The sequence below is a fragment of the Bos indicus x Bos taurus genome, chromosome 20 (genome assembly GCF_003369695.1).
Source record: "Bos indicus x Bos taurus breed Angus x Brahman F1 hybrid chromosome 20, Bos_hybrid_MaternalHap_v2.0, whole genome shotgun sequence".
NCBI lineage: Eukaryota > Metazoa > Chordata > Mammalia > Artiodactyla > Bovidae > Bos > Bos indicus x Bos taurus.
The window spans coordinates 9328415-9340914 of record NC_040095.1 but is presented as its reverse complement, the minus strand read 5'-3'; the positions used below and the strand labels follow the sequence as shown (position 1 = coordinate 9340914).

Below are 12500 nucleotides of genomic sequence, written 5' to 3'. Positions count from 1 at the left end.
TCAGGTGCTAGTAATGTCTTCAATACCTTTCTAACACTTTCTGTTTTTAACTTAGGGTATACCTCAGGGTCAGAGTCTTGAGCAAATAACAATAGTGTATAGCAGGAATTTGTGTCATGGTACTTATTTTCATTATGTTTATTTTAGGGATACCTTGTATTTATAGTAATTAGTGTTTCCACCTGTAGAGCAGTAATTTCATTTAAAATAAATTTAAGAAAAGAAATGGAGCTCATGAAAACTGTTACATAAAGAAAAATAAAGATGGTTCAGAAAAATAGAAAGCCATCACTAGCTGACACTGATTTCAATGGCGGAAATCGGAAAACACTGCTCCTTACTACATCTCCTCCCCCTATTATGGCCTTGGTGTTGGCCTCACCTAACAGAAATTGAATACTTTCTCTGTTACCATCTTACTTGAAAACTCATTGTCACTGATCACTGGTGAAAGCAGCTCACCAGTAACTTTAGTTCCCATTGATCAGTCTGGCATATATGATGGGGCCAAAACCATGTCAGGGTTTCAGGAAAGAGATAAGAGCAAAGCGTACATTACCAATAAGTCGGGGTGGTTAGCAGCTAAGACAATAGGCTTTTTGGAAATTTTAGTATATCCAGGTGATTTTTTTTTTTTATTTATATGCAGTCTAGTATTAAAACTATATTGGCTGCTCTAGTTTCCATTCATTCCTCTTTCCTAAGCCTCTAGTTCTCCAGGCTTTTATGATAGTACCATGTTTGACCATTTTGTTCCTTCTTCACCACCACCACTCCCTTCCTGGGACATAAGTTATATTCATTATATTCAATATGTTTGTGAGAAATGGTTGTAGATGGGTTGCCTTTAAACGTTTTTATGAGTTCTTCTAAACATAGACAAAGGCAATAAAATCCCCAATGCTACATGTATTTTAAAAGACGTCACTGTTGCATGAAATAATTTTGCTTGTGTGTTCCCCAAGGAACTGAAAAGTACACTATAGTCACTATAATCCTGCTAGAGACAGTATCTTCTCTTTATTGTTATGCCTGATACTATCTGTTCAGCATATTATTAAGACCAGAAATCTGTATCTGGAATAATAGATCTGTATTCTTCTCATTTCCCATGAGCACTACAAAGCCAGTACTTTTTCATCAGTGGGTCTTGCAGAAGTTCCAAAGCCTGAACAATGGTAAGCTGAGGTTTTGCATTTTTGGTGTATTCTTCATGTGTAGGTGGTGAATACTGGTAAATATGTCTTCTGAAATCCACAACATCAGAGAAAAGACAGGTTCCATCTTCCTGGGCGGGGTACCCTCAGCCCCACGTCAGCTGTGCTAACACAGACCCTGAAGACCTGGCTTCATCGCAGACGGCACCCAAGGTAGAGGCCTGGCCTGTGCACCTAGAACAAGGTAAATATCCCGACTCTGAAAATGGAAACCCATCCACTTCTCCTGCACAGGCGGGGTGAGGGTTTGGAGACGGCAGTGGCCGTGGGTGGGGGTGTAGGTTGGGAGTGTTTTCCCCTCGTCGAGTCCTCCAGCCCCTTGACTCGCGGCCCTGCCCTGACCATTGTCCGCACACCTCGGCCCTCCAGCTTCCGGGCCGCGGGCGAGATGATTTGCTGCAGATGACATCAGCCCTGGGCCAACGGTTGGAAGAGCGGAGGCAGCCACCCCGCGAGGATGTGCCGGGTGGTCCTTCCCTCCTCCTCTTCCTCCTCCTCCCCGGCGCCCTGCCTAGTTTCCATGTAAAAGAGGCGCCGCCTCCCCTCCCTCTCTCACTCCTGGCTCCTCTCCGCCTCGCGCTCTCGGAGAGGGCGGAGGGGGAGGCGGCGCACAGCGCCAGGAGGAGGGGAGACGCAGGGGGCGGAGCGGAGACAGCACCTTCGGATATAATCCTTTCTCCTGCCGCAGACGAGCGGAGCGGCTGGAGCCGGGCACTTCGCCGAGGCTTAACGGGCCGGCAGGATGGCGACCGTGGTGGTGGAAGCCGCCGAGCCTGAGCCGTCCGGCAGCATTGCCAACCCAGCGGCGACCACCTCGCCCAGCCTGTCGCATCGCTTCCTCGACAGCAAATTCTACCTGCTGGTGGTCGTCGGCGAGATTGTGACCGAGGAGCACCTGCGACGCGCCATCGGCAACATCGAGCTTGGTAAGAGGCCCTGCGTCCCCAGGGGACGCGTTCGAGGAGACGCGCAAACGCGACCCCACCCAGGGCACGGCGGCCACCTTTCTCCTCCGGCATGCCCCACACCCACGCCTTTCCCCGCCACTTCCCGCACTCTGTCCAGATTCCTTTTCTCCCCCCCCTGGGTTCATTTCGGAGAATAATGCAAATTATTAGATTTGCGACCCAGTGGGAGAGTCTCCTAACCTTGAGGGATCCGTCACCAGGCTGGGTCTACAGATTCCAGCTGGCTACCGCCTCTCCCGCTAAATGAGATGCAGGTGTCAAAGGGGCAGAGGCTGCAGTAAAGCCGCAACCGCAGGACACCAAAGGTGTGTGTGTGGGCGGGGGGGGACGTTGCAATTACCTCTTTCATCGCCCCCCACCCCCGGCAAAATGCTGGGATTGCCCATCGTCAGCCGACCCGAGGCTGAAGTACCATGTGTCAGGGCGCGCGTGGGAATCCCTCTAGCCACAACCACCTCAGCCCCGAGAAGTGCCTTTGCTGGCTTAAAACCGCTCCATCTTTTCTTCCCTCGGAATGACTAGGCTAGTCCTAGGGCCACGCCCGCCCCGCCCCCCCTCCCCTCGCCCCCCGGGACGCAGAGATGGAGAACCGCCTGTGCCTCGTTCCCAGACGGCGCCTGCCTCTCTACTGCCCCTGGGGCCTCGGTTGCAGCTTTCAGCAAGGACAATGGGACCCCCAAGTTGCGGGGTGGGGCTTCTCCTTTTAAAAGTCTTTGCCTCGGGAGTGATGGCTTGGGGGTGGGGTGGTGGGTAGAGCCGGCGCCTGGCCCGGTGCGGGCAGTAGGAGCGCGCTCTGCAGAGGCCGAATAGCGGTTCGCTGGGAAACCCTGGGCGGGGCCGTAAGGGTCCAGCGGGCGCAGACTCGGGCGCGCGGACCGACCCGCCCCGCAGCCCCACCCGGGCTGCCGCAGTGCCCCCGCCCGATGCACCTGCCCCCCACACTGCGGCGCCCCCACTGGGCGCGGCCGGCCGGGCGTGCGTTCCGCCGGTGCTTGGGGGTGCTGTGCGCCCTCTCGTCTGCCTCAACCCGGCTTTGTTGCGCTCGAAGTCCCCGGGTGGGCAGCTCTGTCCTCTGCCTTTCCCTTTCCCCCCGGCATCGCAGACCTCCCCTTCTCCCTGACCGAGGTCGCGGGTCCCTCCACAACCCCAGCCCGCGCTCTATTCTCTCGGGGTGGTGCTGAAGCGCGTCTGCCCCGAGACACCGGCTGGTGGGCGTGGTGCAGTCCGCACTGCGGTCTCTACGGCAGCCCGAGGCGGACAAAGGGCGTTCACGCAGCCCTCGTTCCCCACGCCCGCCCCCCACTCCCCATGAAAGACGCGAGAAAACCTTGTTTTAGATGAAAAAAAATTAAACTCTAGTGGTCTGCCTCTGCATTTGAAAACGGTCGCCTGTGCCCAGAACAAAAGGCTGCAGGGTGGAGACTCGAGTTGCAGACCTGGTTCTTTTGTTTAACTTTAAAGCACTGGTGTTACTTTTTGGCTTAAAAAAAGAAAAAAATGTGAGCAGAAAGCAGACTTGTTATTTTATTCGGAAAAAAAAAATGGAAGAATAGGCTAGGTCAATAGTGAAATGCCTCATTTGAGCATCTAATAACCCTTCATTTGTCAAACTATAGTCCTTTGAATTTGATCAGTACTAATTTAGTTTATTTGCACATTTTCTCCTTGGAAAATTTCACACGTACTGACTTTGGGTGTGGCTGCTGTATGAATCTATGACTTTGGATTTTTAAAAAAATATTATTTGTCAGCACTTTTGCTGGGAAGTAATAATAAAGCAGGTGTGTTTCTATGTATAAAAGGTGCATAAGCACCCGATGTGGTGTGAGGAGAGGGACCCTCATCCCCATTTTGGAGATGGGGGCCCAGAGGGGCAGGAAGGATAGGGAGACCAGCTCAAGGTCACACCACTCATAAGTGACAGAATGCCGGCTCTGCAGCATCACTGGTTTTTGGCCCCGTCATGATGTTAGTGCAGGCCAGGCGAACATCACAGGAAGATCAAAGAGCAATTTCTAGAGCTTGCCTTTATACAAAGGCAGTAGTCATCCACTTGTGGGCAGCACCCCATGCAGGGAGGTGGCTCAGCAATCACCTTCCATGTAATTATCTTCCTGCTTTGTTACTCTGCTGATCACCCTTTTAGTGCCCTATTTCTCAGGGGGTTTATTGAAGCTGCTTCTGTTTGAGGACAAACTAGATTCACCCAAGTTATCGGTCACTGTGACGTGGTCTCGACTATTTTTCACGCTACTGGAACTTAGTGATCGAGTTCAATTTTGTCTTCTTGCCCCTTTTCTTTTTTAAAATTTATTGATGTATTATGTAGTGAGGGAAAGGCTCAAATCATAAACGAGGAGCTTGGTGAATTTTCACAAAAAGACATACCTGATCCCGATCAAGAAACGGACATTCCTGGGACCCCCAGAAACCCTCTCAGGTGTCCTTTTCAGTCAGCATGCCTTCCTGATTTTTTAGTGCCCTGATTTAGTCAGCTTTTTGCGGGGAACTCTGAAATAGCAGTATTGATCCCATTAAGAATCAACCAAGTGAATGAGCAAAGCCATTTCCTAAGGCACAGTAACAGATGCTGCTTTTCCTCTGGAGATCAACTCTCTTGGGTCCTGGGGTCTTGGATGCAGCTCAAACCACAGGGCCTTCCAGTGCTAAGGGGAAATACTGCTCCTGTAGCTTTTCTGACAGAGATGACTTAGCAACAGGGCAGGCTGGCTGTTGCCCTGGCCTGATATGATGCTTCCTCAGCTCTCAGGTTCCAGCAGGGCCTCCTCCTCCAGAGGTCACTCTGATACCATGGCTGCGGTGGCTGGTGCCCATGGGACCAGTTGTGTGAAGCAAGATGGAGATGCTCCGGGGGCTCGGCCCTGCTTGTGTGCCGCAGCCTTTCCGCAGGGAAAGCGGTTCATCTTCTGCCCCTCTTGCTTGTCTCCCCTCTCATCCGGATGAGGCTCTCTGAGTCTGGAGACCCTAGGGACTTGGATTTTTGCCATTTGATGATTTAAGGCTCTACGGGAAACCTAGAAAATAAATCTGTAGGAAGATGGCGGAAATGCAAGTACATCAATAGGCCTGAATCAGCCCACCATGGAGGCTGAGTACATGCTTCTTGAAACCTAGTGTTACTGAATCAAACTGAGGCAGCTCACCTGCATGCAGTAAAGCCAATTTACTGACCCCAGGTTGTGGTGAAGGAAAGTGCAGCATTATTGTAAGATGCTGATGTAAGGAGAACGGGGAGCTCGTGCTTAAGACCCCCAAAATCCCCCAAGAGTTTCAGCAAAGCATTTTTAAAGGCAGTGTAAGGGAGGGTGTCCCAGAGTGTGTGATCAGCTCATGCACCATTCTCTAATTGAGAATTAGATTGATGATGAGGTAACAAGACTACGTTGGGCTTCCTTGCTGGCTCAGATGGTAAAGAATCTGCCTACAATGCAGGAGAGCTCGGTTTGATCCCTGGGTTGAGATCCCTTGAAGAAGGGCATGACAACACATTCCAGTATTCTTGCCTGGAAAATCCCCATGGACAGAGGAGCCTGGTGGGTACAGTCCATGGGGTTGCAAAGAGTTGGACATGACTGAGTGACTAGGCACAGCACAAGACTATGTTAATGAGGACTATGTGCGGATGGTCATCAAGTAGTTAATTTCTTCCATTTGATGGTGATTTTAGCATCTGAAAAATAACTCAGGAAATATACTTCAGATACTAATATCTAGGTATTTCAGAGAGGAACTAAAGCAGAGGGTATAGGGGAGGGGTCTGTCCCAGGAATGTCCCATAAGGTCCTGCTTGGTTACACAAGGACAGAAGACCATCATTCGTTTCTTCAGCTTCATTCAAAATGCATAATGTAGGGTCTGGTCATTTCTTAAGTCTGAAACAACAGTCTTTGCTCAGACTGGTCTAGCTTTATTTAGTTAGTTATGCAGGACTCCATGCCAAACCATTGTCACTCCTTGGCACCTCCTTTGCCCCCTTCCTAATTAGTCTCCAACATAGACTTAACAGTCATCCCCGTTTTTAGCAGAGTCTCCCCTCCTCCAGTTTATTTTGGGATGTAGACTACATACACTCATGTTTTGCAAAACGAATTCTAGAGCCTTGTGAAAAGTTTTCATTGCTTCGTTTTATTTTATTTTTTAAACTAAAACATGTAAAAAACACTAAGTGTCAGTTTGGTTTCACTTGCTGTTAGAGTGTAACTTTCCTCTGGTTAACATTGGGAATCAGCAGGATTTGTTCATCAGAAAGATAGATGTGTGTAACATCTACTGCCCTGGATTTTTAGATGTAAGTTTTGCTAATTACATTGTCATTTATTGAATACTTTCAGTCTACATTGGTTAAGAGAATTAAGAACCCAGGAAAGAGTTAGGGCTTTGTTTCCATTTTGTTTTAACAGGAAAACAACGGGGTGATGGGAATGAAAAGAAATGTTGAGGAATGATATATTTACTATATCCATCCATCTTCATACGTTTCAAAATCAAAAGGCAGATGGATTTCTGCTTGCGCTGCTTAATTGGTATTATCTACTCAAAGAGTTCTATGATCCAAATATAAGCCAGGCCCCAAACTTAAGGTCGTTAAATTGATGAGTCATTGTTAATCTTCTGTAAAGGTGTACCTTTTAAATAAGTTCCAACTTTTACCACCAATAAATAACTTAGTATAAATCATTTCTTTTGCTTATTTCTAATGTAAGATGCCAGCCAAGACCTAAGTTGTTTATCATCAATGCTTTGAAATGATGAACTCTGTGTAGGATGGGCCTCCCTTGCCTGCATTACATAGAACACATAAATTATGAACATCAACTTGTTGGCTTAAAACAAAGGGGGATAAGCAAATTGAAGGTTAGGTCAAGGGGAAAAAAATAGGAAAATTTTTCTCTAAAAAAGAAAACCTGATTGAATTTAGCATTTCCTTTGTTTTAATTATTTCTTTATGAGTCTAATCTGACTTCAATCACTATTTAATATAGTTTTACAAATAGAATTTTATGGTTGTAGTTAAATAATTTAGGAAGTTGGGCAAAAAAATAGTCAAAAGTCTATTTCTGAGAGGGAGCAACTAAAGCTCATGGAAAAAAATCAACTTGTCATGGGTCCCAGTAACAGATGGAACCTGGGTACCATTTCAACATGCAATGCACGGCTGTTTCCTCATGCTTTCTATCTGTTGTTTCTTTCAGGATATAGATTTTAGCCTTTAAATGAGAGGCTTTTAAAACAAGTGTTGCTTTTATTAAATAATCCTATAAAATGCTGGCATCAGCAGTAAACTTGGTGAAGTCTAACCTGTATAAAGTAAAAGGACATGGCTCTTCCTTATGGTTCACCCTGACTTGTCCTGGGCTTCCTGCCCCCTACCTGCCGGCCACACACACCTTTTTTCCCTCTTTCTTTCATCCGTCAACTTCACGTGCACTTAGCCTTCCCTTTGTGCACTGCTCCCCCTGGAATCAGAACTGAGATGGAAAGGTCCTTTGTTCCCCGCTGGTCATCAGGCTAGAGAGATGGTACTAGCTTCCAGCCCCGGCTCATGCAGGGGAGTTCTCAGGGTGCCTCGCCATAGGCCAACTGCCCACGGGTGGCAGGTGCTCTCTGGGCCCAGTTCAAAAAGTAGAGGTAAGGACTTGCTAGTGGTCCAGTGGTTAAGAGTCCATGCTTCCAATGCAGGGGGTAACAGGTTCTATCCCTGGTAGGGGAGCTAAGATTCCCTCATACCTCATGATGTGGGGGATGGCTGGGCAAAGAGGGAAGTGCAGGTTGATTTCCTCCAACTGGTGGAGTTATTTTGCCCCCATCTGAGAAAGCCAGTAAGGGCATAGTCATGACAGAGATTTGCTGGAGAAGCAAAGGCCCAGGGCAGAACTTGACCTGGCGTCGTTTGGGGGGGGATAGTCAAAAAAAGGGCCAGAAAATTCCATGGCTTGTCTACTTCCCATCAGAGCCCAGGAAGAGCTCCTTCTGAAGGCCTCTTCGGAATCTCTTTACCAGCACCCCACTGTCCCCTCCAGTCATGAACTCAGGGAGGGGTCAATGTGAGAAGGGCCGAAGAAGACTTTATTTTGGTCCTATGAGCTTTAGAGGTCCGCTGCTGGTTTCCTCTTAGGCACAAAGGGGAGATATATAAACCAACGGAATGCTGTAACAGCTTTCATTGAGAGGTACTATTTCCCTTTACTAACATTATCCAGTAGAAGGTACAAAGTAATTACACAGTATTTTCTTTCTAAAATTGGTATAGAAAGTGGCCTGGTTCCAAAATTTTCCTTTTCAACTAAAATAACCAGTAAATCCATTGTAACCTTTATTTTATAAGTGGTAGTAGTGATTATGCATCCTTAAGATGTAATTTGGCTGGAAATTGCTCCCTTGAAAAAGAGAACCTGAATTTTTAATTTCACTGGGAGTCTAAAAAAGAGAAATAATCATTTTATCAGTTGTTTGCTAATGGAACTTAAAATTACTGAATGGTTTTTCTACTGTTTCATACTTTTTCCACTTTTAAATTGCAAATCATAGAAGCAGAAGTTTATGAAAGAAAAAGCAAACGTTTAATTGCCTGTGTCATGACAAGTTAATTGAAGCCAAGGGAACAATGGCAAACAACAATCTAGAACAAGTCTATGTATAGCCCTAGATGAAGCCATTCAAATAATGTAGCAATTTAGACATTACTTAGAACAAAGGCAGAAAAATCGTGTGAATTTAATTTAAATACGTATGTCTCCTTATTAACTTATTGACCCTACTTGGCAAGCCAGAAGACAAAGTGGAGCTCAGACCTGGAGCATAGATAATCCAGCCACCAATTTCCAATTAAGCAGTTCAGACAGGGCTTGATGATTTTCCACGCTAGCTGAATATATAGAATATACATGTGGAAGTCAAATATTTTAATGAATTCAGACCTCTTCACCTGTCAAGCTTTCTGTGGAACAAAAAGGAAACCTCTTTGTCAATTCTGCATGAAAAAGATTCACAAAATCACCATATGCCTTTCTTGTTAAAATCTAAGTGTTCCATTAGCACAAATGCAAACTGAGGCTGTTAATGTTTCCAGGGAGACCCATAAAATTCTCCCTTCTAATTTAGCCTCTCTTTAGCAATGTTAACTCTTGCACACCTGAATCCTTCCCATGGATTGTATGAGAAATATCTACCTCTATTTAGTGGATGCACATCTGCTTGAAAATATTTCTCATAATTCAGAAAGGTGTTTGGTGCATCATCTGAAGATATTTTAGATATTTCAGTTTACAGAATCTTTGTAGTTTGTGTATATACATTGATTCTTTGCAGAATAGGAAAACTGAACAAGATTTAAATAGGGGTAAATGCAGATATACTTTAAGGATTTAAGAGGTATGTTTAAGTAAAATACTGCCATTTATACTCCCAAGTCTGTATGCATGACTAATGACCAGCAAAAATGATTAAATGATCAAGTGTTTATTTAGAGATAGTTCACCTATGTGATACACCTACATGTTCAAGTTCCTGCCTTTAGTAGATAGAGAATAAATGATTGCCCTTCCAGAGGTTTGTTTCTGGCGGTTGAGGATGCTCCATGCAGGGGTAGAGTCAAGGATACTGTCTACATAATGGTTCTCCCACGAGCCATCTATTTGGGAAGATATAAAAATACACTCCAGAGTCCTGTGATTCCTCAGTTTTGCCTGGCCCTCCCTTCTCTGCTGTTCTCTGGGTTCCCCTCTAGCCCCCTCTTTTGGAAGGTCAGGAGAGAGGAGGGAGGTAGGGCATCAGCACCCCTCACCCCAGCTTCCAGCCTTGTGAACTTTTATGGGAATAGATAGTTCACGGCCCCCAACTCTGTAGAAGTTTATAAAGTATAAAAAGTTGCCACATCTCTTTGCCTCTGGATAAGAAAATGCGGGACAACTAACAATTGTGAATGAAAGAGCTGTCTGCCAAGCTAGTCAGGTAAACGCCTGGGAGGACAGATAGGCCAGATCCGCCTTCTTAGCAAAGATCACACACAGTTTGATTGATATCCAGGGGCTGAGAAATCAAGGTCAAAAATGGGAGGAGTAAAGAAGAATAACCAGATACGCATACAAAATGCACATGCACGCTGCGAAAACCTTTAAAAACAGACACGTGGACTTGAATGCCAGCCCCCATATCTACTTCCCACCCTCATTCTCCGTTTTCTAGCCACGTACAAATGGACCATGGGAAAGCCAGCAATTGTCTAGTAGCCCCCTAACTGCTACGGAGCTCACCATCTTCCTGTCCTTTCTGCTCCCTCTCAGGAATAAAGCCTGTCATTTCCCTAATAGCTGTTTTCTTTTACTCTTCCAGAAGAGCTGCATTTACATGTTACGAGGGGCAGAAGTTCAGTCCACACTGCTAGTTATCCTTCCCCTGTGGCCTGGTGGAGAGACCTCCCCCGCCCTCCCATTTTGTGGGCATCCACTGCTGGTCACCAAGCTCTTCAGCAAGAGTCTCCACTCCTTTCCTGCAAGCCTGAGAAATGCTACAGTGATGTTTTCCAAACCACAGTGAAATGACTAACCGGTGGTCTGTCATCTGTCTTCCTTTCCTTCCTTAGGAATCCGATCATGGGACACAAACCTGATTGAATGCAATCTGGATCAAGAACTGAAACTTTTTGTATCCCGACACTCAGCAAGGTTCTCTCCTGAAGTTCCAGGTGAGGCTTTCAGTTCTGTAGTAGTCAACCTAGAATTCAAAAGAAACAGGCGCTTGGCTGGAAAGCTTTGCCTGGGGCATGGAAAAGACTTCCTTTTATTGCTAAAGGATTCTCTTGTGTTTGTTATTATCAACTAGGTGAGCAAGAAGCCACCTTTTAAGAAAGTCAGCTAACTCTTAAGTTGTCATTGTGTGGGTTTCTATTTCATGGAGTCTTAGAAGATTTTAAGTTCCAGGGTAAATTTAAAAATTTCATACTTATCTCACTGTACTCTGAGCTTAAGAGATTATAGTCTATTTAAATGTGAATTTTACTCACATGAAGTTATGAATACAAATTGGATGCTCCCAGAATTCCGTAAGCACCCTCCCTCTCAAGAAAACGAAATATATGCATTTCTGTATTGTCTATCAATGAAATATGTATCATCATTTCATCATTGCATTATCTCCCACTTACTGTGGGTAAAAGAGTCTGGAATTCCAAACTACTGTTAAGATAGCCTTTCTTTCAGAGATGAAAATGAATACTACTGGATAATTAAAGGTAAGGACACAAAAATTTGTCATTTATGAAGATTCTGCTGCTAACCAGCTACTTCACTGAGGAGGTAGTCAGACTCACCCACCTTGTCTTCCTCTTGTGAGGGTGACCCATGCTTCTCCCACTTGGGCACATTTGAGGATTATGAACAGTTACTGGTCAGTAAACACTCAACCTGGGGCGTGTCTCTCAAAAGTTCTGCCATTGATCTATCACAGTTGCCATCTGGCATTTTATTTTTTGAATATGACTTACATTTTATGTAAAATAGAGACTACTCTTTTCTGTCTTTATGATTTTGTCGTATGATTGCAAATTTTTTTGGCATTGATAAAAAAATCAGCAATGAAGTTCAGCCTTTTTGACTGATTACTTCATATTCCATTGAGCTTCTCTGATAGCTCAGCTGGTAAAAAATCCACCTGCAATGCAGGAGACCCCAGTTTGATTCCTGGGTGTGGAAGATCCCCTTGAGAAGGGATAGGCTACCCACTCCAGTATTCTTGGTTTTCCCTGGTGGCTCAGATGATAAAGAATCTGCCTGCAGTGTGGGAGACCTGGTTTCAATCTCTGGGTTGGGAAGATCCCCTGGAGGAGGGCATGGCAAGCCACTCCAGTATTCTTGCCTGGAGAATTGCTGTGGACAGAGGAGCCTGGTGGGCTGCAGTCTATTGAGGTCACAAAGACTTGGACATGACTGAGTTACTAAGTCCAGCACGGCGGTATCGTATTCCACTAGCCTTGTGCTTCCCGAGATTTGAAGCCACGTTCAGAATGTCAGCCTCTTCACGCATCACGCTTGACTGCAGCAGTTTGCCCATGAGACTGGAATCATTCTTCTCTTTGAGTTTGATCTTAGAATAAAATCCCATGCTTTCCAGTTATCAAATGAATCATAGCTTTCAAGCATGGAGTTGAGTAAATGTGTTAAGAAAAACTTAACAAGAGTTGGTTCATTAAAAGTTAAAATTGCTGCAAAGCCATGTGAAAACCAGCTCTTAAGTAACTTTGCATTGAGGAAAAAAGAGAATGGTCCAGAGCCTATCAGACAGCACATGATTTGCTGAA

General features: G+C 45.6%; 1 protein-coding gene across 1 annotated transcript in view; it reads left to right on the top strand.

Moving 5' to 3' along the window:
- Positions 1 to 1877: 1877 nt before the first annotated feature.
- The window catches only part of MAP1B (microtubule associated protein 1B), a 93228-nt gene continuing 82605 nt past the window's right edge, over positions 1878 to 12500 (top strand). The window contains exons 1-2 of the mRNA XM_027520345.1: positions 1878 to 2143; positions 10788 to 10889. Coding sequence (XP_027376146.1) covers positions 1960 to 2143; positions 10788 to 10889 — 286 coding nt within the window. The 5' untranslated portion in view covers positions 1878 to 1959. The remainder of the gene's footprint in view (positions 2144 to 10787; positions 10890 to 12500) is intronic.